The following is a 24860-nucleotide window of genomic DNA, read 5'->3' as shown; positions in this document are numbered from 1 at the left end:
GAGTGGGTCATGAGGCCACAATATCCTGAACCAGTCAGCTTTACAGCTGGTGAGTCTTAGTATTATTGTGGAGAAATTCAAACTGGGTTTTATTTCCTTCATTTTATATTGAGAATTCACTTTGATTAATAAGAAAATAAAAATAAAGAGAAAGAGAACAAGTAATTTTAAATTCAGATCTATTAATAATGAATAGAAAACTAATAAACTATGGATATAAGTTGGTTATCCACTGAGCATCAGTCCAAATGGTAACTTCTGAAAATGCATCAGTGTATAGCCAGAAGTTTAATATGTCATGAAATGTTTGTTGAGTATTAGAACAGCTTCTTAATTCTATCCATCAATATTGTTCATCTATTTTGAATGGTTTTGTACAAACTTCTGTTGTAACAAAAAAAAATGCTGGAAGAACTCAGGCAGGTGGCATCTTTGAAAAGAGAAACTAGTCAACTTCTGGGGCCAGTGACCGTTCATCAGAAGGGAGTGTAATTGTTTTCAATTCCATCATCTTTTATTTGTTTTCAAACTTCTTGTTGTGTTTTACATTTATTGCCTTATTCCACAAGCCCCCCCCCCCCCAAACAACACTCCTGTTGCCTGTCTAGTCCCTCTGGTAAAATTGGTACATACAATGCCTATAAAAAGTATTCAACTCCTTTGGAAGTTAACATGTTTTATTTTTTTTACAACAGTAGATTTAATTTGGCTTTTTTGACACTCGTGTCAAAATGAAAACAGATCTTCACAAAGTAACTTAAATTAAATGCAAATATAAAACACAAAATAATTGATTGAATTATTGATATTCACCCCCTTTAATATCTCACAGCAAATTATCACTGGTGCAACCAATTGGTTGTAGAAGTCACATAATTAGTTAAATAGAGATCACAGTGTGCCATCAAGGTGTTTCAATTGATTGTTATAAAATACACCTGTATCTGGAAGGTCCAACTGCTACTGAGTTAATATCCTAGCAAAACCTACACCATGAAGACAAATGGACATTAAGCAACTCTGCAAAAAGTTCTTGAAAAGGCCAAGTCAGAAGATGGATATAAGAAAATCTCCATGTCACTGAATAGCCCTTGGAGTACAGTTAAATCAATCATCAAGAAATGGAAAGAATATGGCACAGCTGTAAATCTACCTAGAGCAGGCTGTCCTCAAAAACTGAGTGACCGTGCAAGAAGGGGACTAGCGAAGGAGGCCACCAAGAGACTTCTGACACCTCTGGAGAAGTTACAAGCTTTAGTGGCTGAAATGGGAGAGACTATGCATACAACTGTTGCCTGGGTGATTCACCAGTCACAGCTTTGTGGGAGAGTAGCAAAGAGAAAGCCACTGTTCAGAAAAAAACTCGCATGAAATCTTGGCTAGAGTTTTCCAGAAGGCACATGGGAGACTCTGAAGTCAGCTGGAAGGTGGTTTTGTGATCCGATGAAACCAAAATAGAGCTTTTTGGCTATCAGACTAAAACACAATGCTTAGTCTAAGCCATATACCACACGTCATCAAAAACACACCATCCCTACTGTGAAGCATAGTGGTGGCTGTGGGGATGCTTCACTGCAGCAGGCCCTGGAAGGCTTGCAAAGGTAGAGGGTAAAATGAATGCAGCAAAGTACAGGGAAATCCTGAAGGAAAACCTGATGCAGTCTGCAAGAGAACTGCAACTTGTGAGAAGATTTGCTTCCATCAGGATAATGACCCCAAGCATAAAGCCAAAGCTGCACAGGAATGGCTTTAAAACAACAAAGATAATATCCTGGATTGGCCAAGTCAGTGTTCAGACCTCAATCCAATTGAGAATTTGTGGCTGGACTTGGAAAGGGCTGTTCACTCACAATCCCCATTCAATCTGACAGAGCCTGAGCAGTTTTGTAAAGAAGAATGGGGAAAAAAATTGCAGTGTGCAGATGTGTAAAGCTGATGGAGATCTATCCACACAGACTCAAGGCTGTAATTGCTGCCAAAGGTGCATCTACTAAATACTGACTTGAAGGGGGTGAATACTTAATGTAATCAATTACTTTGTGTTTTATATTTGTAGTTAATTTAGATCACATTGTGGAGATCTGTTTTCACTTTGACACAGAAAGTGTCCTTCTGTTGATCAGTGTCAAAAAAACACAAATTAAATCCACTGTGATTCAATGTTGTAAAATAATAAAGCATGAAAACTTCTGGGGGGGTGAATACTTTTTATAGACACTGTATAAATAAATGAAAGAAGTAATTTGTCAGAAAAAAGCTGAGTTAAGATCTGTTTGGATTTAAATGTTACCTCAATTTTTCAATGTATGCTTTTTGATCTTTCAAATACAATTGTTTTAAATCATATTTTTACTATTATTTTTGATGTGGACGAGGTGAGTATCACTTTGACAGCTATTGAATTTGTGGATGGGACAGTTGTCAAAGCAATCCTGTGAGTGCTGTGTTGCATTTTATCATGTTGAAGTTCAGGAAGCTGGTTAGAGGACTGATGACACACGAGAAGAAACCCGAGTGTTTATGATATTGGTCAGCAGTCTCAAGGCAAGGAAAAATATGCCCCTTTGCTTCAATGATTGTAAGGTACTTTGACAATTCCACTGAGCATTAAAAAAATCTAGAAGCACAGAATATTTCATATTTCTAATGTCCCTGGTATATATTGTGATTTTTTTTGTTTTACAGCAGCAGTACACAGCAATACATAATAATAGAAACTATAAATCACAGTAAGAAATATATATACACACACAAAATATGTATTACAAAAAGAGGAAAAAGATAGTGTGGTAATGTACACAGGTTCATTGTCTATTCGGAAATCTGATGGCAGAGAGGAAGAAACTGTTCCTAAAACATTGAGTGTGTGTCTTCACCATCTCCTCCTCGATAGTAACAACAAGAAAAGGGCATGTCCTGCATGTTGGGGTCCTTAATGATGGACGCCACCTTTTTGAGGCATCACCTTTTGAAGGTGTCCTTGATGCTGGGGAGGCTAGTGTCAATGATGGAGCTGGCTGAGTTTACAACTTTCTGCAGCTTTCTTTTTGATTTTATGCGGTGGCCCCTCCATACCAGACAGTGATGCTGTCAGTTAGAATGCTCTGTAGAAATTTGCGAGTCTCTTTTGGTAGCATATCAATTCTCTTCAAACTCCCAATGAAATATAGCTGCTGTCATGCATGTTTGTAATTGTATCAGTATGTTGGCCTAGGAGAGATGTTGACACCCAGGAACTTGAAACTGCTCATCCTTTCCACTTCTGATCCCTTGATGAAGACAGTTGTGTATGCCCTCACTTTTCACTTCCTGAAGTCCACAGTCAATTCTTTGGTCTTACTGATGTTGAGTGCAAGGTTGTTGTTGTGACATGACTCAACTAGCTGATCTGTCTCACTCCTGTACACTTCCTCATCACCAGCTGAAATTCTGCCAACTTCCTTATTTCATAATAGTCATTTATGTCCAAAAATAATATACTTTTCAGTTGATGCAATGTCAAATACTCTATCTTTTAGTGAAAACTCCCTCCATCTAGTTGTCACCATCCTGTGCCATGTCCTTAAGAGCAGCACACAGTCTGCTGGAGGAACTCAGCGGGTTGAGTAGTATTGGTGGGAGGAAAGAAATTGAAGACGTTTTGGGTTGATCCAAAGCACTAACAAGTTCTTTGCTCCCACTGGTGCAGGTTGACCCACTAAGTTCCTCCAGCAGATTGCGCCTTGCTCCAGATTCCAGCATGTGCAGTCTCTTGTGTCTCCAGTGTGCCTAAGCAGCCTTGATAAGCTTGTGTTGAGTTGTCTTCTAGAATGTCTGCCGTCTTAACTTGAAAGGATTCCCAGTTAACTAGTACTTCCCCTGATTCTTACCCCATGACAATAAAGAAGTAGTGATGAATTTCCACATCAGAGCATCAAAGAAAGTGAAGGTGGTGGTGTTTCCATTGTGCCTGCTCAATGTGCCCTTGTATCTGATAGCATTAGGGAATGACTGCGGTGCATTATATTGATGAGCCTTGTTATCTCCAGGAGTGAGCCTTTATGATGGTTAATGAATGGACTGACAATGAGTAAGTTGTTTTTTTTTTCTTGAACAGTGTCAAGTGATTTGAGTTTAGTGCAATTCCAGTTATCATTGCAAGCAGAGACATGGCATAATCCATATAGTGAAAAGGGTGGGGAGTCAGGTAGTGACTCACTTGCCACAGAGTGTTAAGCTTTGGATCTGTTCCCATGCCCGTACTATTTAAGTGATACACAAGTGACTGCAGATGCTGGAAGCTGGAGCAAAAAGCCTGATACAGGGCTCTGACACAAAACGCTGTCTATCCCTTTCCTTCCATAGATGCTACCTGATCTGCTAAAATCCCCCAACAGTGTGGGTAGTTTTGTTTTTTGCTGATCAGTGATGGTGTTCCAAACACCTCCTACGCCTCACTGGAGTGTGTAGGTGGAGTATTCTGTCAGATGCCAGGAAATGATGATTAGGTTGTTGTTTGCTGGACATTGTCATTGTATTGTACCACTGCTTACACAGTATGAATGTTAACATGCTTCGTATCAGCTCGGCCTGTTTGCTGCCCACGTTATGCTGTGTATGGGCATGGACTGCTTGCATTTCATCAGAATTGCAAATAGAACAGAACACTGCTTTATCAACAAATATTCTGACTTTTGACCTTTTTTGTTGAAAGAAAACTCATAGTTGACGCCATCAAAAGGGATTGAACTTGGGGACACCAGTACCGTTGTCCTGGGGCTGAGATAAGTGACCTCCAATAACCATTAAGAGACATATGACTACAGTTTACTCCCTTGCCCATAGGATCACTGGGGTCCCAAGTCACCCCAACCACAATCTATTTCAGCTGCTACCATCCAGGACATGGTACCGCAGCATAAAAGCCAGGACCAGCAGGCTCCAGGACAGCTTTGTCCACCAAGACAGATTAACTCACGCTGATTTGAGTGTATTTCTATGTTACGTTGACTTCTGTTTATTATAAATTATTATGATTACACATTGTGCATTTAGATGGAGACATAATGTAAATATTTTTACTCATGTATGTGAAGGATGTAAGAAATAAAGTCAATTCAATTCAATTGACTTAAATTTCACAGTAACTTTAAAGGTTCTTAATGTCATACCTGGTCAAGTAGTTTTTGTTGTCAGGGGCAGCCACCTGATCTGCAGAATGCAGCTTTTTTGCCTGTGTTTAAATCATTGCCATAATGAGATCTCAAATCAAGACCTCCTAGAAGAATCCAAACAGGAGAGTGGTTAGTAGATTAAGTAGCTTCTTGATGACATTGTCGTTGTAGTCATGATTGAGAAGAGGTTGATGGAGCATTGATTGAAAGGTTGTTGCATGAAATTTCCCCAGTTTCGACACTGATCTAGAGACATTGATGACCCTTATTATATAGGGTCAGCAGGGCAGTATGTGCCTGTATCTGATGCCTTGGTCAATATTGTGAGGGCCATCTGGTATTATTCCTCAGTACATGTAGTTTTGATACAGCTGAGAGGGTTTCTTGTCATTTCCCTCTAAGTGTCCATTAAATCCAGATGATGGAGACATCACAGTTTTTAAGAATGATTGGTACAGCTTTGAGATCTATATATATGTGGCGATTCATGTTTTTAGATACTCAACCTAATGCAGGAATTTTTGACAGTACTAATGAGGATTGAAGCCAGAAGTGTCTGGACCAGTTTTGCTGGCAGCATGATTCCATTCAAATAAAATCAACTTTTTTTTTATTGTATAATGGTGAATGAAACAGATGTACACAATCCAGTTTCTAGACCAGACTTATTCCTTTTCTGTCGAGCTTTTGCTGTTTTGTTCTCTCAAAAGTACTTCTCTTTGAGATATATTTCAACAAATAGAATGCTCTAAAGAAATACTGAGTATATTGTAGTTCTGCCATTTGTTGTGCCAAGATGAGGCCACCCTTAGGCTGGAGGAACAACACGTTATACTCTCTCTGGGTACCATCCAACCTGATGGCATGAGTATCAATTTCTCCTTCTGGTAAACAGATTCTCCCTCCCTTCCTCTATACCTCACTCTGACTTTCTCCTTCTTCTCACCTGTCTGTTACTTCCCCAGGTCCTTTCTTCCTTCCCTTTCTCCCATGGTCCACTATCCTCTCCTATTAGGTTCTTGCTTCTCCAGCCCTTGACTTTTCCCACCCATCTGACTTTACCAATCATCTTCCAGCTAGTCTCTTTCCGCTCTTCTGGCATCTTCCTCCTCCTTCTCAGTCCTGAAGAAGGGTCTCTGCCTGAAACTTTGACTGTTTGTTCTTTTCCATTAGATGTTGCATGACCTGCTTTGTTTTTTCCAGCACTTTGTGTGTGTGTTGCTGTAGTTCTTAATGTTACTTCCAAGTTTCTCAACATGCATTAACTGACTCTTTAAAAGTGTAACCTATTACAGCACCAGCAGCGACCCAGGTTCAATTCTGCTGCTGTCTGTAAGGAGTTTGTACATTCTCCCTGTAACCGTGTGGGTTTCCTCTGGGTAATCTGATTTCCTCCCATATTTCAATGATTTAACTTAATTGATTACAGGGGTGTAACTGGGTGCCATGGGCTCATTGGGCTGGGAGGGCCTGTTACCGTGTTGTAAAATATAAATGAAAAATAAGTAAATTTAAACAGTACTAGGTGGTTGGATTGATGTTTCCTTTTTGCCAGAGTAATCAAAAACTACTCCCATTTCCCACTTTCTTCTTCTACTTCAAATATTTACCTTATTTACCATTGAAATGTGGTGGTCTTTACCACAACCACTTAATATACATAATATAGTCTGCAGTTTAATGTTTGGAACAGAGCATTTAACAATAGTACAATTGTGGATTTAGTCATAGGAAGCATACATTTTGCATTAACAGCAGGATACTGTAGTGAGTTATGACGTTGTTGAAGGTGACATGTCTGAAATCTCTATTCATTCTTAGCTCTGTTTACCCGTACTTTACATTTGTATCCTCATCGCCTGCCCATTGAGAGCAGTTCCATATGAAAAGCAAAGAAATGTAGGAGTTTTACGACATCCTGTTGTTGATTTGGTATAGTGCATCTGTTAGCAGAACTTTAAACAAGAAACATGGGATATTAACAAAGGACCAGCAAGTCCTATCCACAAGAAGGCAGCAGGAGCAGCTGGCCAATATGTGGCCAGACAAAACCCTGTAGAGCCATAATAGTGCCAAGATCACAGGAAAACCAGCAAGGGGTTTGTTGGTTCTACAAATACACCCATAAAACAATCTACCACCAGGGAGCCCCACATTTGTTAATTATCTGCAAAGTCGAAAACATTCTTACTGGTAAGAAAAGATGACTGAATCTTCTTCAGCTCCTTTTTAACCTAAGCTGACCCTAAACCATCGGATTCAGCAGATGCTATTTCTTTCCTGTAAGCCTCTCCAGAAATAGGTACAAACATACCTATGACAAATCATTTTTTTGTTTGATCAAAAGAACATAATTCTGATTAGCATAATTTCACTAGTTTATATGGAAAATTCACTAATTTAGTGGTGAACTTTGGCATTAAAATCTCAAATGGCAGATGTTTCTATTGTGCTGTATGATAAGCAATACATCTTAAAGGATAAACGTAAAGTTTATCCTAATGGAATAATACTGTATGATTCAATAGATGTTGTCCTTTTTCTGTAGAATGAGAGTTTAATCAATGTAAATGAACTTTTTATAACATGCTTTAAAGTTATTTCCTGCAGAAAGCCTTTCTTTAGGATTAGATGCTCAAACTGCCATCTTCCTAATGTTTTTAAAATCCATCTTCAGCCAATATGTCCTTTCCTCAAATATATGTTCCCCTTTACTTTGATTATCAAGGTTCTCAACCATGTCTGTCCCATTCTCTGTACTAATGCTCTCTCTCTCCCCCATCACTCACCCAGTGAAAGGAACACGTTCCTACCACCTCATCAACTTTCACATTCAGTAAATCCTTCTCTAGAATTTCTGTCAGTTCCAAAATAATACCAGCACCAGAAACATCTTTCCTCCCTTATAGCAATCCACAGAGACTATTCTCTCTGCAACTTCATGGTCTATTATTCATGTCCGCCAACACCAACTTCCTTTTTTTGTGTACCATTCCATGCAACTGTTGGAGAAATAAGATGTCCTTTTACTCCTTTTTTCATGATGTTTATGGGCACAAACGCTACTTCCAGGTGAATCAGCAGTTAATTCTATTTGGTATTCGCAATGTGACTCCATTGGAAAACCAAGTACTTATGGATGATTCACACAAAATGCTGGAGGAACTCAGCAGGTCAGGCAGCATCTATGGAAAAGAATAAACAGTCGACATTTTGGGCCAAGGCCCTTCTCAGTCCTGAAGAAGGGTCTCGGCCCAAATCATCATCTGTTTTTTTTCCCATAGATGCTGCCTGGCCTGCTGAGTTCCTTTGGCATTTTGTGTGTGTTGATTTGGATCACTAATATCTGCAGATTTTTCATCCTTATGGGTGATTACTTAGCAAATATTTCTGTTCATTTCTGGAAATGCAGGGTCACCTTTGAGGAGTGAAATGAGTTTGATGTTGTTTGTTGGTGTGGGTGAGATATCCAATCCTGGGATTAATTGAAGATTCGGAATGGGAATGCTACTGGCGATTAACAACCAGCTGAGAGCCATAATAGGCTACAGTAGAAACCATTGGTTAGATGAGGGAAAAAATTCCTTGGAATGTCATCAGCTTCTCTGAGTTCTCTATCCTCATACTCCCCTAGTTGACTAGTTCTGTGCCATAGAATCTTTATGTGTTAATGGTTAGAAAGAATAACTGTGTACTTGTACTTCCTGAGTTTCTTATACATCCACCTCTCTTCAAAAACAATGATGACAGCTGATCTAAGAACTGATAATATTCCCCCTTGGGCATCTGCCTGTTTTGGCAGTTGTCTATTCAAGCTTGTTGAAGCTGTTAGCTAGTTTAAACTCTATGGCCAATTTTCTCTCAAGCTGTACACATTTCTTAATGCTAACTGTAGAGGCAAAGGAGCCTTTGGCAATATCAGGTCAGGGAAGAATGTTTCTGAAAGTATTCACGCAAGCTACTGGGAGCACCTACCCATTAGGGGTTTCCATAAGTCAGGTATGTTTTTTTTTAATTGGGATGCTGTTCCTGAGTTAAAATTACTTGACATAATGGACATCCTTTCATAGAATGAGCTTCCATAATATTATCTAATTCAGAAGTTTGACAATTTTTTTCTTTCTCCCCTTACTCGTTCTCCCTTCACTCCCCCCACTTCCCCTCACAACTACCCACTCTCCCTCTCCTCCCCCCTCTTCTTATCAGTCATGTGTTTTTGATCCTATTAGTGGAGGTGTGGTTTCATATTGAATGACTTTGAGTATTTTCTGATTTTATAGTCAAAATTGATGAACTTGTTACCCGGGAATGGTCTGCACAAATTATACAATAATTCCTTCCTCCTCATTCCACACCATCTCTTCTGTGTTGGAGTGTGGACTGTATCAGTTCTATGTAGTTCATACACTTCTGATAAATTTCAGTTGGCCAGTTATTTTATTTCACCATGTCTCCGAATTCTATTGCATTTCCCTCCCTTAGAAAATACATTTGTATCTTAACTTGGTACTTATTTTTTAATCTAAAAATTATAATCCATCCCTTTGTCTCATTATAATTCAGGAGTCCATTCTTTTCACTAAAGATCTTCTATGTTTTATCACTTTAATTAGCTGAATATTTTTTTTCCAAATGTGGGCATTCTGAATGCTTTTGGTACTTCCATATGGCTCAGACACTCAGTTGCTGTTTGTCAGCTGATCTCTTTTTTGTGCATTCTTTAGGTGCTCAAATTGCTGCTCCCTAGGTATGCATCACAGGGTCATGTACAACAAAGCAGTGTGAATTCTACAGACCAACTACGACTTGCCATTTTCTTTGAGTTGTATATCCAAAGATTTTGTTTGCCTTCTATGTTATTGCTGCATATTTTGGTAGTCTAATGTCTTTACAACTAAAATTTCCATTCCTCTACTTACTGTTTTGTGAAACTGCAGCTTTATGACTTTGCATTTCAGTAGACTTGTTTTCTCCTTTTAGTTCAAGCTCCTCACTTCTCAGAAAATGCTGCATTTGATCCAGGTACAGTTAATTGGGACACATCAGGACCAGTACATTAAGTGGCTGCCCAATTAACTGAAGTTTCATGGAAAAAATTAAAAAGGTACATTAAAAAAAGAACTACAGTTTAACTGAGTGACAAATTAAGTATTTAAATAAAATATAGAACAAATTAGAACACTACCACTACCGATGCCCAGTAAACTCTTCTCGGGCTTCTAGCTGAGTACAGGTATCAATTATAACTGACGTTTCAATAACAAACTCTGCCATCTTCATCAGGGATGATGCTTGGGCTTATCTAGTCCAGGGTTCTTCATCCGTGGTGAAGGTAGCAGAGTATGTCATCGAAACATTGGTTATAATCGATACCTTTACCTGCTGAAAGCCCAAGAAGAGTTTATTCGTCTTACACGTCAGGCAAGCATTAGACCCTTTTCCCCTACCAAACCACTTGCTTACTGCCTGTTCCGCTGCTGGTGCTTAGAACAGCAATGAAGGTTTTCTATCTCTGTCCTTACCATCTTCTCTATTGTGGTTCAGGAATCTCATGTCTGCCTCTATTGTATGGCTCCAAGTTATCTTTGGTCTCCCACAGTTCTTCTGTCCTTCAGGGATCCAGTGAAGAGCTGTTTTGATGATGGAGTTGGCCTCTCTTCTCAACATGTGTCCAATCTATCTCCAGTGGTTCCTCGTGATGATTGTGGCCATGTCCTCTTGATGACACTGAAGGAGCAGGGCATGGTTGGAGATCTTTCTTGACCAGAAGATGCAGAGGATCTTCTGGAGGCTCGTGGCATGAAATGGTGACAGCTTGGCAAGATCATTCTCTATCATGCACCAGCATTCTGGCCTGGACAAGAGTGTGGACAGAACACTGCTCTGATACTTGTCTGATCTCCACATGTTGCTTATTGATCTGAAGACATTTTTAGCTTTGCTAAATCTGCATTGTATGTCGTCCTTGGTCCCACCATTGTGCTGAGTAATGCTGTCCAGGTAGGTGAAGCTGCCACTGCTGGGTAAGTTGATACCTATGTCTTGACAGGAGGAGGAGACTCTATAATACCACTATAGTACTATAAAACTCTGTATTAATTCCTAATAATTAGCGATGGAGCAATTCATCAGTTTACGCTGCCATGTTGTTTTGATTAACTGTAAATGAACAAAATCACCACAGACAGCTAGTGCAGAGTATGGACTGCCTTCATACAATGCTTTTGATGATTGCATCCTCCAAGTTTTCATTTTGATTGTAACATTCAAAATGATTGTCTGTACCTTCAAATTCTTCATAGTTCCTAATTTGTTGAAGTTCTGAAATTATTTTAGTTTCACTCCGGGCTGTTTCTGGCATCTCCAGGCCAAAATGCTTAAAACTGCAGTGAGCAAAACAGTTCTGAATAGTCCACTGCTTTTTGTTTGCCAACGACCAGAGACAAAAATCACTGCTTTTTGAACAGAAACACGTGCAACTGATGCTTTTTAAATACTGTTCACTCTAAGCATGGTGTAGTGTCTAATGACCACACAAGTGCACATGACCGATGCTGGTTAGAAACTGTTCGGCAACAATCTTTTGTCCTGCTTAAGTGGCATAGTGTCCCAAATAAATTAAGATGATCCTGGCTATTTTCTCAATTAGTTTTTGTTCTTTAAGAATTGTTCTAGATAAACAACTTCCCTGAATAACTGATGGCCCAATTAACCAGAATCCACTATATATTAAATTCTCATTATGTTAATTTTCAACATTTACACACTGTTTTCAAACTTGGAGACCTTTATGACTACCCAGTTACCCTACTCACACACCTTACCTTACCCTACTTACCTTGCACCTCAATTATGAAATTGGGTCAAAACACTAATGGCCCTAGACTGACAGGGAATGTACAGATTGAATGTCATGCTTCGCAAAGGTGTGCAAGTATTTTTGTTTTATGTGTGTGGAATGCCAGCAATTAGAAAGTGGAAACATTTACACTTGGTGACTTCAGCTACCATGAGTCAGACATGCAATGCCCCATAAGCCACTAATGTTTCTGGGTACCATTTTGCAAAAAGTTACTACTTACTTTGGATGGAAAAATGTTTTCTCACATTAAAACTGCATAATTCAATGGCATATAATTTATTTATCATGCTTTGTATTGTGAATGACATTTGTTGCCTTAGGGTGATATAGTGTTGCTATTACATCTAACATTTTATAGTACCTTGAAAAAGTATTCAGCCCCACAACTACTTTCACATTTTACTGTCTCATTTTCTAAATTTAAAATATATTGAAGTAGGTTTTTTTTGAGCTAATCTACAAAATGTTGTACATCATGTCAAATAAAAAGGAATTCCAAACCCTGTGAACAATTTGCTAAAAATTAAAAACTAAAATTGTGAAGCTGAAAAAGAATTCATCCCCTTTGTGATTACTATGCTAACTTTCCTCAGGTGTAATACTGTATATTACCTTTCCAACTCTCCCAATATGTTGATGTAGAAAATTGGAGGATCATCTGTTTTCAATGAATTCATAAGAATAAATAACTCTTCTCTCTGTAAGGTCCAACAGTATGGTAGATTTTCAACAGACCAAACCAAAATGAAGACAAAAGAGCATTTAAAGCAAGTCAGGGAAATGGTGTTAGAGAAGTGTAAAACTGGGAAATGGTGCAAGACCATCTCAAAAGCACTGAACATGCCTTTGAGCTCAGTGCTGTCCATCATGAAACATTGGGGGAAAAAAATAGGAAACCACAGCCAGACTGTTTAGGTCAAGCCACCCTCTGAACCTTGTTGCCAGAGAAGAATGGCACTTGTAAGAGAGGCTATTATGGTGCCAACAATCACTCTGCAGAAATCAGTGGCTGCAACTGAAGTTCATGGCTCCACAAGGCTTTGAACAAAAAGGGTATTTATGGAAGAGTGCGAGGAAGAAGCCCTAGCTTTAAAAATAAGCATATCCTTGCCTGTAAAGACTTTGCAAAGCATCACTTAGAAAATACTGTAAAAATGTGTAGAAGGTTTTCTGGTCAGATGAGGTTAAAGTGGAACTTCTTAGCCTCGACACTAAGTGATACTTGTGGCATAAATCTAATACCACGCATCAGCCAGATAACTCCATCCCTACTGTAAAGTATGGTGGAGGTAGTGTAATGCTATGTGGATCTTAGTCAGTAACAGGGACTGGAAATCTGGTCAGGGTTGATGGAAAGATAAATGCTGCTTAAATTCAGAGAGATCCTGGATAAAAACCTGCTTGTTTCTGCCAGAAATCTTAAACGGGGGTTGGGGGGGGTAGTTTATCTTTCACTAGAACAATGACCCTATGTATCTTGCCAAAGCAACCACAGAGTGCCTTCAAATGAAGACAAGTGATGTTCTTGAGTGCCCCAGAGTCCTACCTTTGACCTGATCAAACATATCTGAAAAGACCTTCAGATTGCTGTCCACCGCTGCTCCCCAACTAACCTGCCACAACTTCAGCAATTTTGCAAGGAGAAATGGGCAAATCTTCCTCCATCACATTGTGCAAAGCTAATAGAGACTTATCCAAAAAGACTATTGGCTGTAATAACTGCGAGAGATGGTTCATCTAAGTACTGAGCAAAGGGGAATGAATAATTTTGAACTGCTGACATTTATAGTTTTTGAATTTTTTTTTTTGTTTTTCATGCATTAAAATTTTCCCTGTTGTTGGAAAAAAGGAGCATGTGATTCACAAATAAAAATTCTCTGTTAAATTGATTAAAATCACTGGTTATAATACTCGTTTATGTGAACAAAGGGTTGGGGACTGGATGCTTTTACAAGGCATTGTTGCAAAAATTGGTGACACCCAAATGTCCAGTGGTTCACTGGGCAACAAAATTACCTTGGACCAAAAGAATGAAGGATGTTCTTTGGCTGACTTCCAATGTTTTAAAATCAAAGTAATACCATATTTGCCATCAAGCTAGAACTCTTCACTGGAATGACCCTAACATCCCTTTTCAGGATTCTAAAACAATGCCTTCACCGTTGACATATTTCTTACATGTCTAGTGCCTCAGGAATAATAGGGCCTCAGCCATTCAGAGTTATTTTAATGGTATAGATGAAAACACAAAGTGTAACACTTCCAAGTTTGCTAATATTAGAAAAACAACTACAAAAGTGAACCATGAGGGAAGTAGAAAAAGCCTGCAATAGATATCATCAAATGGGTAACGAGAAGGAAACTGAAGGAGTATATCAGTACAAAAACTGATGGTGGCGCAGTAGCGTAGTGGTTGGCACAACGCTTTGCAGTAGAGGTGACCCAGGTTCAATTCCCGCCACTGCCTGTAAGTAGCTTGCATGTTCTCCCCATAACTACGTGGGTTTCCTCTGAGTGCTTTGGTTTCCTCCCACAGTCCAAAGATGTACCGTTTGGTAGGTTAGTAGGTCATTGTAAATTGTCCCGTGATTAGGCTCGGATTAAGTCGGGATTGCTGGTTGGCACGACTCAAAGGGCGGAAGGGCCTTTGCTGTGCTGAATCTCAATAGATAACTAACTATAAATAAATAAGTTTGGTTGGAAAAGGAGAATCTGTAATCTACATAACCTAAAACTCGTTTGTGTTATGAGGTGTGGAGAAGATAGATTTGAAAATTAGTTGTAGAAATGTAATTCATCCACTTTTCACCCATTAAGCACAAACTTGATTTTTAATTGAAAATTGATTTCATTAGTTGATATCAAATTAAATTTCAAAATCCAGACTGTTGTGCTTTGGATCTGTGCCAGAGCAAAGGACATTTCACTGGGCATGGATGACAGTCCTCTTGCAGGTCAGCCTAGAGATTGGCTCTTCTGTTGTGCTTAGTCTTCAAGGTCATATGGAATTTACTATACAAATTATTGAGGAAGCCCCAGTTTCCTACAATAGTGCCAAGGAAAACTAGATTTAATATGCTGGCTTTTATAACAAGAGGAATTGAGTATAGGAGTAAAGAGGTCCTTCTGCAGCTGTACAGGGCCTTGGTGAGACCCCACCTGGAGTATTGTGTGCAGTTTTGGTCTCCAAATTTGAGGAAGGACATTCTTGCTATTGAGGGAGTGCAGCATAGGTTCACAAGGTTAGTTCCCGAAATGGCTGGACTGTCACATGTTGAAAGATTGGAGTGACTGGGCTTGTATACACTGGAATTTAGAAGGATGAGAGGGGATCTGATTGAAACATAAGATTATTAAGGGATTGGACACACTGGAGGCAGGAGGCATGTTCCCGCTGATGGGTGAGTCCAGAACTAGAGGTCACAGTTTAAGAATAAGGGGTAGGCCATTTAGAATAGAGATGCAGAAAAACTTTTTCACCCAGAGAGTGGTGGATATGTGGAATGCTCTGCCCCAGAAGGCAGTGGAGGCCAAGTCTCTGGATGCATTCAAGAGAGAGTTAGATAGAGCTCTTATAGATAGCAGGGTCAAGGGATAAGGGGTGAGGGCAGGAATGGGGTACTGAGTGTGTATGATCAGCCATGATCGCAGTGAATGGCGGTGCTGGCTAGAAGGGCTGAATGGCCTACTCCTGCACCTACTGTCTATTGTCTAATATGATGTATAACCTGATTGTAAATCATCTTGTGGTTCGACTGCACCTACTGTATATTGTCTATTGTCTAATATGATGTATAACCTGATTGTAAATCATCTTGTGGTTCAAATTTGTGGCACTCTGGATCAGCGTCCTACACAATTTCCTGTGCCACCATACAAGATGTTTACCTCTATCTTAGCCCATATCAACATGAAGTTTGTGTTCATTCATCTCACCTTGTGCTACCTTGTCTATACTGACTCTTACTTTAGCAACAGATTAATTAAAAAATACTTATGTCAAATTCTGTTCCCTATATCTGGAGTACCCTTAAGACTAAAAATTTCTTCATCTATTCTTGTAGAACTTTGCTTTCTGAATTTATTCATTTCAACTTTTACAATTGTCCTTGCAGCTGGAATTCTGGAATCCTCCTATCCCCAGACCTTTGTGCCTCTTTGTTGTTCTTGAGGAAACTTTTTAAACCCTGTTTAAGTTCTAAGTCATCTGCCCTGATGTGGCTCAGTCTTAAATTTGGATTGATGTTACTCCAGTGACGTGTCTGGGGATATTCTCAGATATAGATGCAAGCTTGCTTTGTTGTTGCTGCTGAAAGCATGTGGAGATGAAAATCAAAAATGCTCAATTTGAAAAGCAATCTTTGAGTTGGTTTTGTTTTACAAAATAGGAAATGTTAGCTGAGATCTTTAAAGGAATTTTATACATTTTCCTTTATCTGAACTGTGTTTTTGAATTAAATATTGCCAAAAGAGACATAACTGAAGGCAGCTCCCTGTAGTCTACCTCTTTATTGAATCTGTCTTTGCTGTGACTTGTTCCCATTTCTACCCAATTACTCTGCAAAATTATTGAATTAGATTGGTAAATTGGGTATAAGTTTATCCTAAACCTATAATTAACTGATTTAAGCAAGATCCTTGTAAGCAAAGGAAAAATTTCAAGCCTGCAGTATGAACTTAACCCAGCCTTTTCACTCTTCCCACTGTGAATGTTTTGTGCTTATCGTTAATATAGTAAAAGTTTCTGACCTATCCACTAGCAGAAAGTAGTGTCCCAATTCGAGTTGGTCTTGATATTTTTAAGCAATTTTATTCTGAAATTTATGCTAAGCACAGTGCTGGTGAGATAAATATTTCAATTTTTGGTTGCTGTTTTTACATCAAGTAAAAACTCTGAATATCTTTTCTTTTTTCAGCTTGCATTTGAAAGGTGAATGAATGAATTTCAAACCTCATTCACTGATGTAGATCACTTTCAACATCCACATATCCGTGGCTTAAAGGGGTCATTGGAATTTAGATTTATACAAGGTCACTTGGGATGTACATTAATTGTCATAATGCTTACCTGTTCTGGGGCAATAACAAATGCTTTTCATTATTTGCACATGACTGAGCCTGGCAGATGCTGACAGCCAGCAGATGTGTAGAATTCTGGGTGATTTGTAAGGAGTTGCACATCTGACACTCGGTAATTGCATTGTGGGACATCATCAGACTGTTGACCTGTTAGGGCGAGGTAAAGGTCAGTTCAAAGCAGCCCTGTAGTGGCTAAGCTCCTGATCTTCAACCAACTTTTAACTCCTCTGACAGTTCAGAATTTCATCTTGTAATGACGAGGATCTGTGTAAGCATGTTTTACAGCATTTCAGTAGATTAGCACGCTGCATCAAATATGATTTCAGAAAGACTAGATCACTTTGTGCTTGCTTACTCTCTTAAATCTGAGTCAGCCTTGGGAAGACGAGGACAGCTAGTCAACATTGAATGCATATTTGCACATTGTCCATCGATTATTTCTAGAATTTTCTTATTTATAGAGTAACATGGTTGGGCCATGGCAGCGGGATTCTCAGTTATCCCTTCTGCCGGGCTAAGAAATCATCATGAGTTATCCTTATCAGCTAGGATAAGAAATCAATTCTGTGTAGAAAACCCAAAGGAAAGGAAAATTATCCATTCAGAAATATCACTAAGGTAAATGTTCTTCATAACCAATTTAGTCCTCAAACCATTTGCACTTTGAAACTTTTATGAAAGATTGCAATGCAAATGTTGTAATGCAATCACTCAAGTCAAGTATGATATTCTTCTAAGGGGCTGTCTGTTGGTGGGTTACTTAATCTGGGATGTTGGGTGGATTCTCTTAATGTAGAACTCCTGTGTGTGACTTTGTTTAACAGGGGGAGGCTGATGCATAGCAGCCACCACACAGTCATTGACAGATCAGGCTAAGGACACAGTGATATGGAAGGCAAGATAACTAGAGATCTTTCACTGTTGCAGCTGTCCTCAACCTTCACTGCTATTGTGATGTGTCATCATCACCTTCCACCAGCTCTACTGTTGAGGTCTTGGTTGGATTGCTCTTTGTCAGGAACCTTCCCTTGGCCTTGCCATTATGGGTGATCCTACCAGGACCCAAGCTCCAGATGCCTTTGATTTTGGGATCTCAGGAATTCACAAGCCTCTCCACAATGACAAAGTGACGATCCTGGGAGAAAATTACAAATATGCACACTATCTAGGAACTATAGGTAACATCACGATGGCATTCTTTCACCTTACCTTCCCTCCAACCATCTCAACTCCCAAAATAAAATGCTGATCTAAATGTCAACTCTCCAAAGAACTACACAAGTCCATGGGGTTCCATCGTAAATCATAATGACTATATTTTTAAGTCATTGAAAAGCAATAAATTAATGCAAGCCAATGGGCCAGCTTTCATTTCAAGTACAATACATCATGGTTAAGATCTGTGATCCCTCGGTCAGGTCTAACACAGCCAATCTTACAAAACTCCTACTATGTGCCAGTAGTGTGTCTTAGTTCCTATCAAAAATGCACACCTTTTGTACCAGTGAAAATGAATTATTCAACTTTCAACCCATTGTGACTCAGTGTGATTTCCACCAAGGCAACGTTTGAGCACTGGATATGAATTCTCTGAAGCAGGGATTTTCCAACCTTTCTTATGCCATGGACTTCTACCATTAGCTGAGGCATCCGTGGACCCCAGGTTGGGAAACCCTACTATAGAGAAATTCCTGTTTGTGCTCAGTATGTTTCCATCCCAACAATATGGTTGAATGTCATTCTGGGACCTAGAGCTAAAATGTTAATAACTGAACTGCTGTTATACTTCAGTGTTAAAAACACAATCCAACACTTCTTAGTGGCCTGAGATGCTTTGGAAAACATTAGAGACCAGAAGTCCCCTCATTCCCCATCTTCTAGTGCATATGATATGCTTATACCCGGAGTTGCTGAGAAATGGAGGACAAACTATGGCATACAATGCACATCAGGAAGTTGCTTTCTTTAATTGGTGCATGTATGCCCTGTGGATGATACAGAAGCAGGCCTTCTGGTCTCCCAGCCTGTTGAATTCAATACTAGGAACTTTGTTTAGGTTGGCTCACTTTAAATAAAGCAATTCCCACTCTCATTTGTTGTTCCTCAAGCTCCAGAACTGTCCCTTACCCTCACCCTCCAGCTTGTTACAATGACCAACATCCCACTGGTACCAATCAACTCTCTGCTACCGATTAAAACCTTGCTTCACATAAATACTTCAAACAGCCCCACAAGGTGATCTGCATCCTTTCCCTGGTTCATTCTGTCCCATGACCTGCAACCTGCCATTTTATTTCACCTGTTCTACTGTGTATACTAAAGATAGGAGGCATGAAGATAATCCACTCCTTACTCATGACCGTCATGGTTTATTGAAAAATATATTATTTTTCCCCACTATGTATTTCAAACTTAACCCGCCATTACAGCCTGAAGTAGCTCTAGGTCTGGGTTTTCCACTGTGGCCTGTAGAAGCCAAAAGATGGGGAACGAATCTGAACCCACATTTAATAAAATTAATTGCAAAGAGAGCTTCCTCAAATTTCCAAAATTACCTTCTCCCACTAAATTTTAAAGTAATTTTATTATCAAAGTACATATATATGTCACCATATACAATCCTGAGATTCATTTTCTTGTGGACAAACTCAATAAATCCATAATAGAATAATAACCATAATAGAATCAATGAAAGTCTGCACTAACTTGGGCATTTATCCAATGTGCAAAAGGCAGCAAACTATGCAAATACAAAAAGAAAGAATAATAAACGAGCAATAAATAATTAAAAACATGAAACGAAGAGTCTTTAATCTTTGATATCAATCTCATAGTTGATATTTTTTTCTGTTAGTAAGATTTCTTTCTTAAATGAGCTAGAGGACAACTTTAAATTATAATTTGTAATTCTTGAGATTACAAATTCATGAGGCTTAAATGCCCATGACCTGGTAGATCATTCCAGGTTTCAAATTAACAACTTGGCAAGTAAATACAAATTAAACTTCAATCTGCGTGTTACTTTTTGCTATATTATTCAAACAACAAAATCTATTATTTGCACTTTGTTCCATGGCTAATCTTTTAGCATTTTGCAAGTTGTAGCAAAATTTGCTTTGCATGACGAGAAAAGGTCATCTGCATTCAAAGGCCAGCGATGACGTGGACAAAGGACATGGATGGATGCCAAGCTGGTAAGTATTCTGGATAAAGATTAGCAGGGATGATGATCCCCTGCTGGATCAGCAGGATCAGAGATCTGTGCAGGCAGGAGGCTTGAGAGCCTGGTGACCCCTTAGATATGCAAGCTGGTGAGTGTAGAGTTCAAGGCCTGTAGTCTGGTGCCCTGTCATCGTCAAGTCATGGCAATACCGAAGCTTAAAGCCTGAATATCAGTCGGAAGTTTGGATGTTGAGGCCCAGTGGCTGAAGCTCTGGGAAAGTTGGAGGCTCAATGTCCGTGAGTCCAGTGGAGGCTGGAGGCACAGAGGAAGCCTGTCCTAACATTGGAGGACTGTGCTTGTGTGGTGATGGATGGATGGGAGGGAGGAAAGGATTCTGCTGCTGTTCTGGTGAACATTGTGGCCATGCTATACTGGTGGCAGAATGTGTGGGTTGCATTTGGAGCTGCCTCCAGCAGATCCTTGTGTTGATTGTTAATGTAAGTGGCCCATTTCACTGTATGTGATAAATAAATCTGAATCCCAATCTTGAAAATTTTGTGTTCACTTGGTTCTTGCCATACTGTTTGAACTTCCTTGAGCTGTGGTCTCTGTCCATAAACATGCCTCAGATTTTGCAGTTTTTTATTGTAATAATTAGGAGGAGGGAAAAAAACCCAAACCAATCTTACAACAAAACTCTGAGTTAGCAAAACATTGCATAATTTTGGCTATACATATTGCTTTAAAATGCAGCTTTTTAAAGGTGACTGACCAGTTGTTTATGGACACTTAGTAGAGTATTTCAATCATTGACATACCTGGGGAAGAAATGTCAGATTCATATATACTCTGATTTAGTTGTAGCTATTATTGAAACTAAAAATTAATTCAAATGCCTACTTGCTTTTTAATTTGTGAGATTGAAAGAAGCAAACTGGTACAGTTCCAACTTGAAGATGAACCATGCTAAAAGCTGGAAATAGCATTCATAATTTCTTAAACTACTCGAATGCTTAATATACAAGTATTTTGCAATTAATACAAGTAATGTAAATGATTACATTGCTTCATGATTAATGTAACGTATATACAGCATTGTAAAATTGTTTTCTAATTTTAAAGTAATTATTACCTTTTGTCCCGCATCAAGGTATCACACAACTCAAGCAATCCAGTTCAATTCTGAACTCTGGTGCTGTCTGCATGGATTTTGTAGACTCTGCTTATGACTACATGAATTTCTCCCAGATGCTCGGTTTTCTTCCATGTCCCAATGGTCTCTGTTATATGGAAATATTTTCTTTCAGAGCATCATGACCTGCAGTGCAGAAGGTTGGCATGTTTGCACTATAGGGTTCGTATTGATGGAAAATATTTTAAACTAGCCTGCAGCCGAGGGAGAAATTAGTTGAATGTTGGTTTCACCTGATGGGCCAACCTGTCCTTTCAAATCTCTCAGTAGTAAAAATACAGATTATCTTTTTAATTTTATGCTGAATCAGATATTTTGTTCATTTACCAATTTGATGAAAAGAGGGAAAATATCCTGCCATAAGCCCGGTAGAATGTTATACTATATATTTGAAATATTTAGCTGCCTTTAATTCCCTATTTGAACACAAACTTTACTGAAGTCAAAGTTGCAGCAGATGTCATCTCTAGTTATCTGAAGAGAGCATGTGTTGTGCATTACCTTTACAAGGTCAAATGATAATTCATTATCACTGATTAGCCCCATGGCAGTCTCTCTACTTATTCAGTCAATTGCATCAGTAAATTATGAGAGGCTCTCCTGTGAAAAATGAAATTACTTTACAATTTAGAACAATGGAGATATATTGGTAATGTAAATGTGACCGTTAATTGTAGCATTACATTAATGGCCCTGAATGAACTAAAAAAGCTTTCTGTATGAAGGGCAATTACCTCTAACTGTAATTGATAATTCACACTAACCACAATTAGTAAAGATAAATAGTGCTAAAGAAACTGATCATCATTCTCATTAAGAAGACTTGTCAAGTCATACACTTTCGTTTGCTGCCCTGAATGGAGTCTGTTGTATTTTCCAGCACGGACATCGATTAAGCTCAATGGCTTCATTATCTTTTGGAGGCGTGGTGTTATTTTTGCAACCAACAATTTGCTTGTAATGAAACAGTTTATTGCAACTGGTAATGTTTAACAAGAGTTCAGTCCATTAGAAATCTCTTGGTAAACAAAGCTACCTTTCTTTCACATTTGTGCTTAATAATGACATAGGAACCCTTGCGGTACACTTTACCATTCCCAAACAATCATATATATTGAGTTTTAGCTGTGAATTGGATTTATTATTTTTTATTTGTAGTAATCTTCTCGTCAAAAATAGCAGTCCAATTAGGGATATGAGTGGCACAGATCTCTTGTCAGCCTCTCTGTTGTGATGGATGGGCTAGTAAGGGTGCCTAGCAAGTGCGCCGCTCTGTTTTGGAACATCTTTCAGACTTGATATAAGTGCTTGGAGGATCCATGCAGCAGTTGCATAATCGGATTAGTGATTGCAGCAAGTATAAGCTGAGTTGTTGGTCAACTTCAATACAATTGAACTATGTATTAGGACTCTATTTGACAGAAATAAAAACAATGGGAAAGAGAGATGAAAATGGTAATTAACCTATGAATGTTGAATATTATATTGGAAGAATTCTCAGTTCACATATTCAAATGGTCCGTCTCTTTGTTCTGGATCTTTCGGTCAGTCTGGAAAGACCAGCCATGAACATCCATACAAGTCTATAGGCTCCCATATTGTTCTTCAATATAGTTCCTCCCATGCTACATTTAGGAAGGAGTCAATTCTGCAAGTTTGTCCATCTCTGTTTTATTTGTTCTAATGGTGACATCTTTCATATATGCCTTCTTCCTGAAATGTACCTTCACCTCAACCATAAAGACAGAGCCCCTTGACTGTATCTCATCTATTTCCAACACCTCCTCTCAACCTTGTTTCTTCCTAGACAGGACAAATTACAGCTTGACCTGCTGGGCATAGTCTACAGCCTTGCTATTTGTTACATGTAACACAAAAAGGAGAATCACGCTCTTTCCCCCATCAAATCAATTGGTCTGATCTTATCATATCACAGGTATTTTCTTACTGCAATCTGCCTGTCCTTGCCAACTTCTCTGCAACAGAAAATTATATTCTTATTCTTTCCCTTTTGATTATTGATTATAAGTAATCAATAACCAAATAATAACCAAAGGGTTAATTATTAACTTCAGAAAGAAGAAACCGGAGGTCCATGAGCCAATCTTCGTTAGGCGATCAGAGGTGGAGAGGGTCAGTAACTATAAATTAGTCGGCATTATCGTTTCCTTGCCATTACAGGGAAGGCACCGCAGTAACTCTATTTTCTTAGAAGGTTGCAAAGATTCATCATGTTATCTAAAACTTTGACAAACTTCTATAGATGCATGGTTGTTGCATCATAGCCTGGTATGAAAACACCAATGCTCTTGAACAGAAAAACCTAGAAAAAGAAATGGACACAGTCCACTCCATCACAGGTAAGACTCTCCCCACTATTGTGTACATCTACAAGATGCTATGTTTTTGTAATAGTGCTCCCATCATCAAGGATCCCACCTTCCAGCTATGCTTTCTTCTTGTTTTTGGGAAGGAGGTTCAAGAGCTTAAGGTCCCACACCACCAAGTTTAGGAAGAGTTTTGCCCTGCAACCATCAGGCTCCTGAATCAGAGTGAATAACTTCATTCACTCCAGCACTGAATTGATTCCTATAGGCCCAGTTATAAAAACTCTACACTAATGTTTTTATTATTTGTGTCACCCTCTCACCAAGCTTGTATATAGACTTGGCTCGTTAGCTAACCCTGCTAACAGCTTGTGACTCAGTGGTGAGACGACCACCTGCCATAAACGATGGATATGTAGGGTTGGTATGATTTGGGGTTCAACCAAACAGAAACATCATGATGTTCTGATTAAAGAAACTTTGATTTGACCGAATTATATGTAAATACTGTCTGCACATAGTTATCAGTCGCCTAGAAATGGCAGATTGTACAACTGCATAATATTATAAAGAAAATATATTTACCAAATTTTCAACTTTAGCAAACAGTTACAGGACAATAAAAGAAAAGAAAAGTAAAAGGGCCATTCCAGTTAAACCAGTATACTGGAGTATTCAGGGGTATATCTCTTACTCACACCCTGGACCCACAGTCTGTGTGAAAGCACCTGACACATTCTGAACTTCAAAGACCATCTCAAACAATCTGGCTCTCCTCTCAGGGGTATTGACCCTTCCTCATTGGATCCATTCATCTGCACAAAGCACTTATTGCAATGAGGCCTCTCCTTCCAACGACATTCTGCGGCATCCTCCCTTGTGCCCCGCTCTCCCTCTCTCTCTCCCTCTCTCTCCCCCTCTCTCTCCCCCTCTCTCTCCCCCTCTCTCTCCCCCTCTCTCTCCCCCTCTCTCTCCCCCTCTCTCTCCCCCTCTCTCTCCCCCTCTCTCCCCCCCTCTCTCCCCCCCTCTCTCCCCCCCTCTCTCCCCCCCTCTCTCCCCCCCTCTCTCCCCCCCTCGCCCTCTC

General features: G+C 39.2%; 1 protein-coding gene across 7 annotated transcripts in view; it reads left to right on the top strand.

Moving 5' to 3' along the window:
* Positions 1-24860, top strand: part of lhpp (phospholysine phosphohistidine inorganic pyrophosphate phosphatase) — a 111607-nt gene that overhangs the window by 1099 nt on the left and 85648 nt on the right. The window contains exon 2 of one of the 7 annotated variants that reach the window (XM_059947745.1): positions 10769-11153. The exons of the other annotated variants lie outside the window; for them this stretch is intronic. Coding sequence (XP_059803728.1) covers positions 11143-11153 — 11 coding nt within the window. The 5' untranslated portion in view covers positions 10769-11142. The remainder of the gene's footprint in view (positions 1-10768; positions 11154-24860) is intronic. 7 annotated transcript variants of the gene reach the window in all.

The sequence above is a fragment of the Hypanus sabinus genome, chromosome 22 (assembly GCF_030144855.1).
Source record: "Hypanus sabinus isolate sHypSab1 chromosome 22, sHypSab1.hap1, whole genome shotgun sequence".
NCBI classification, from domain to species: Eukaryota; Metazoa; Chordata; class Chondrichthyes; order Myliobatiformes; family Dasyatidae; genus Hypanus; species Hypanus sabinus.
Note: the sequence above shows the minus strand (reverse complement) of the source record. Positions and strands in the feature narration are given on the sequence as shown.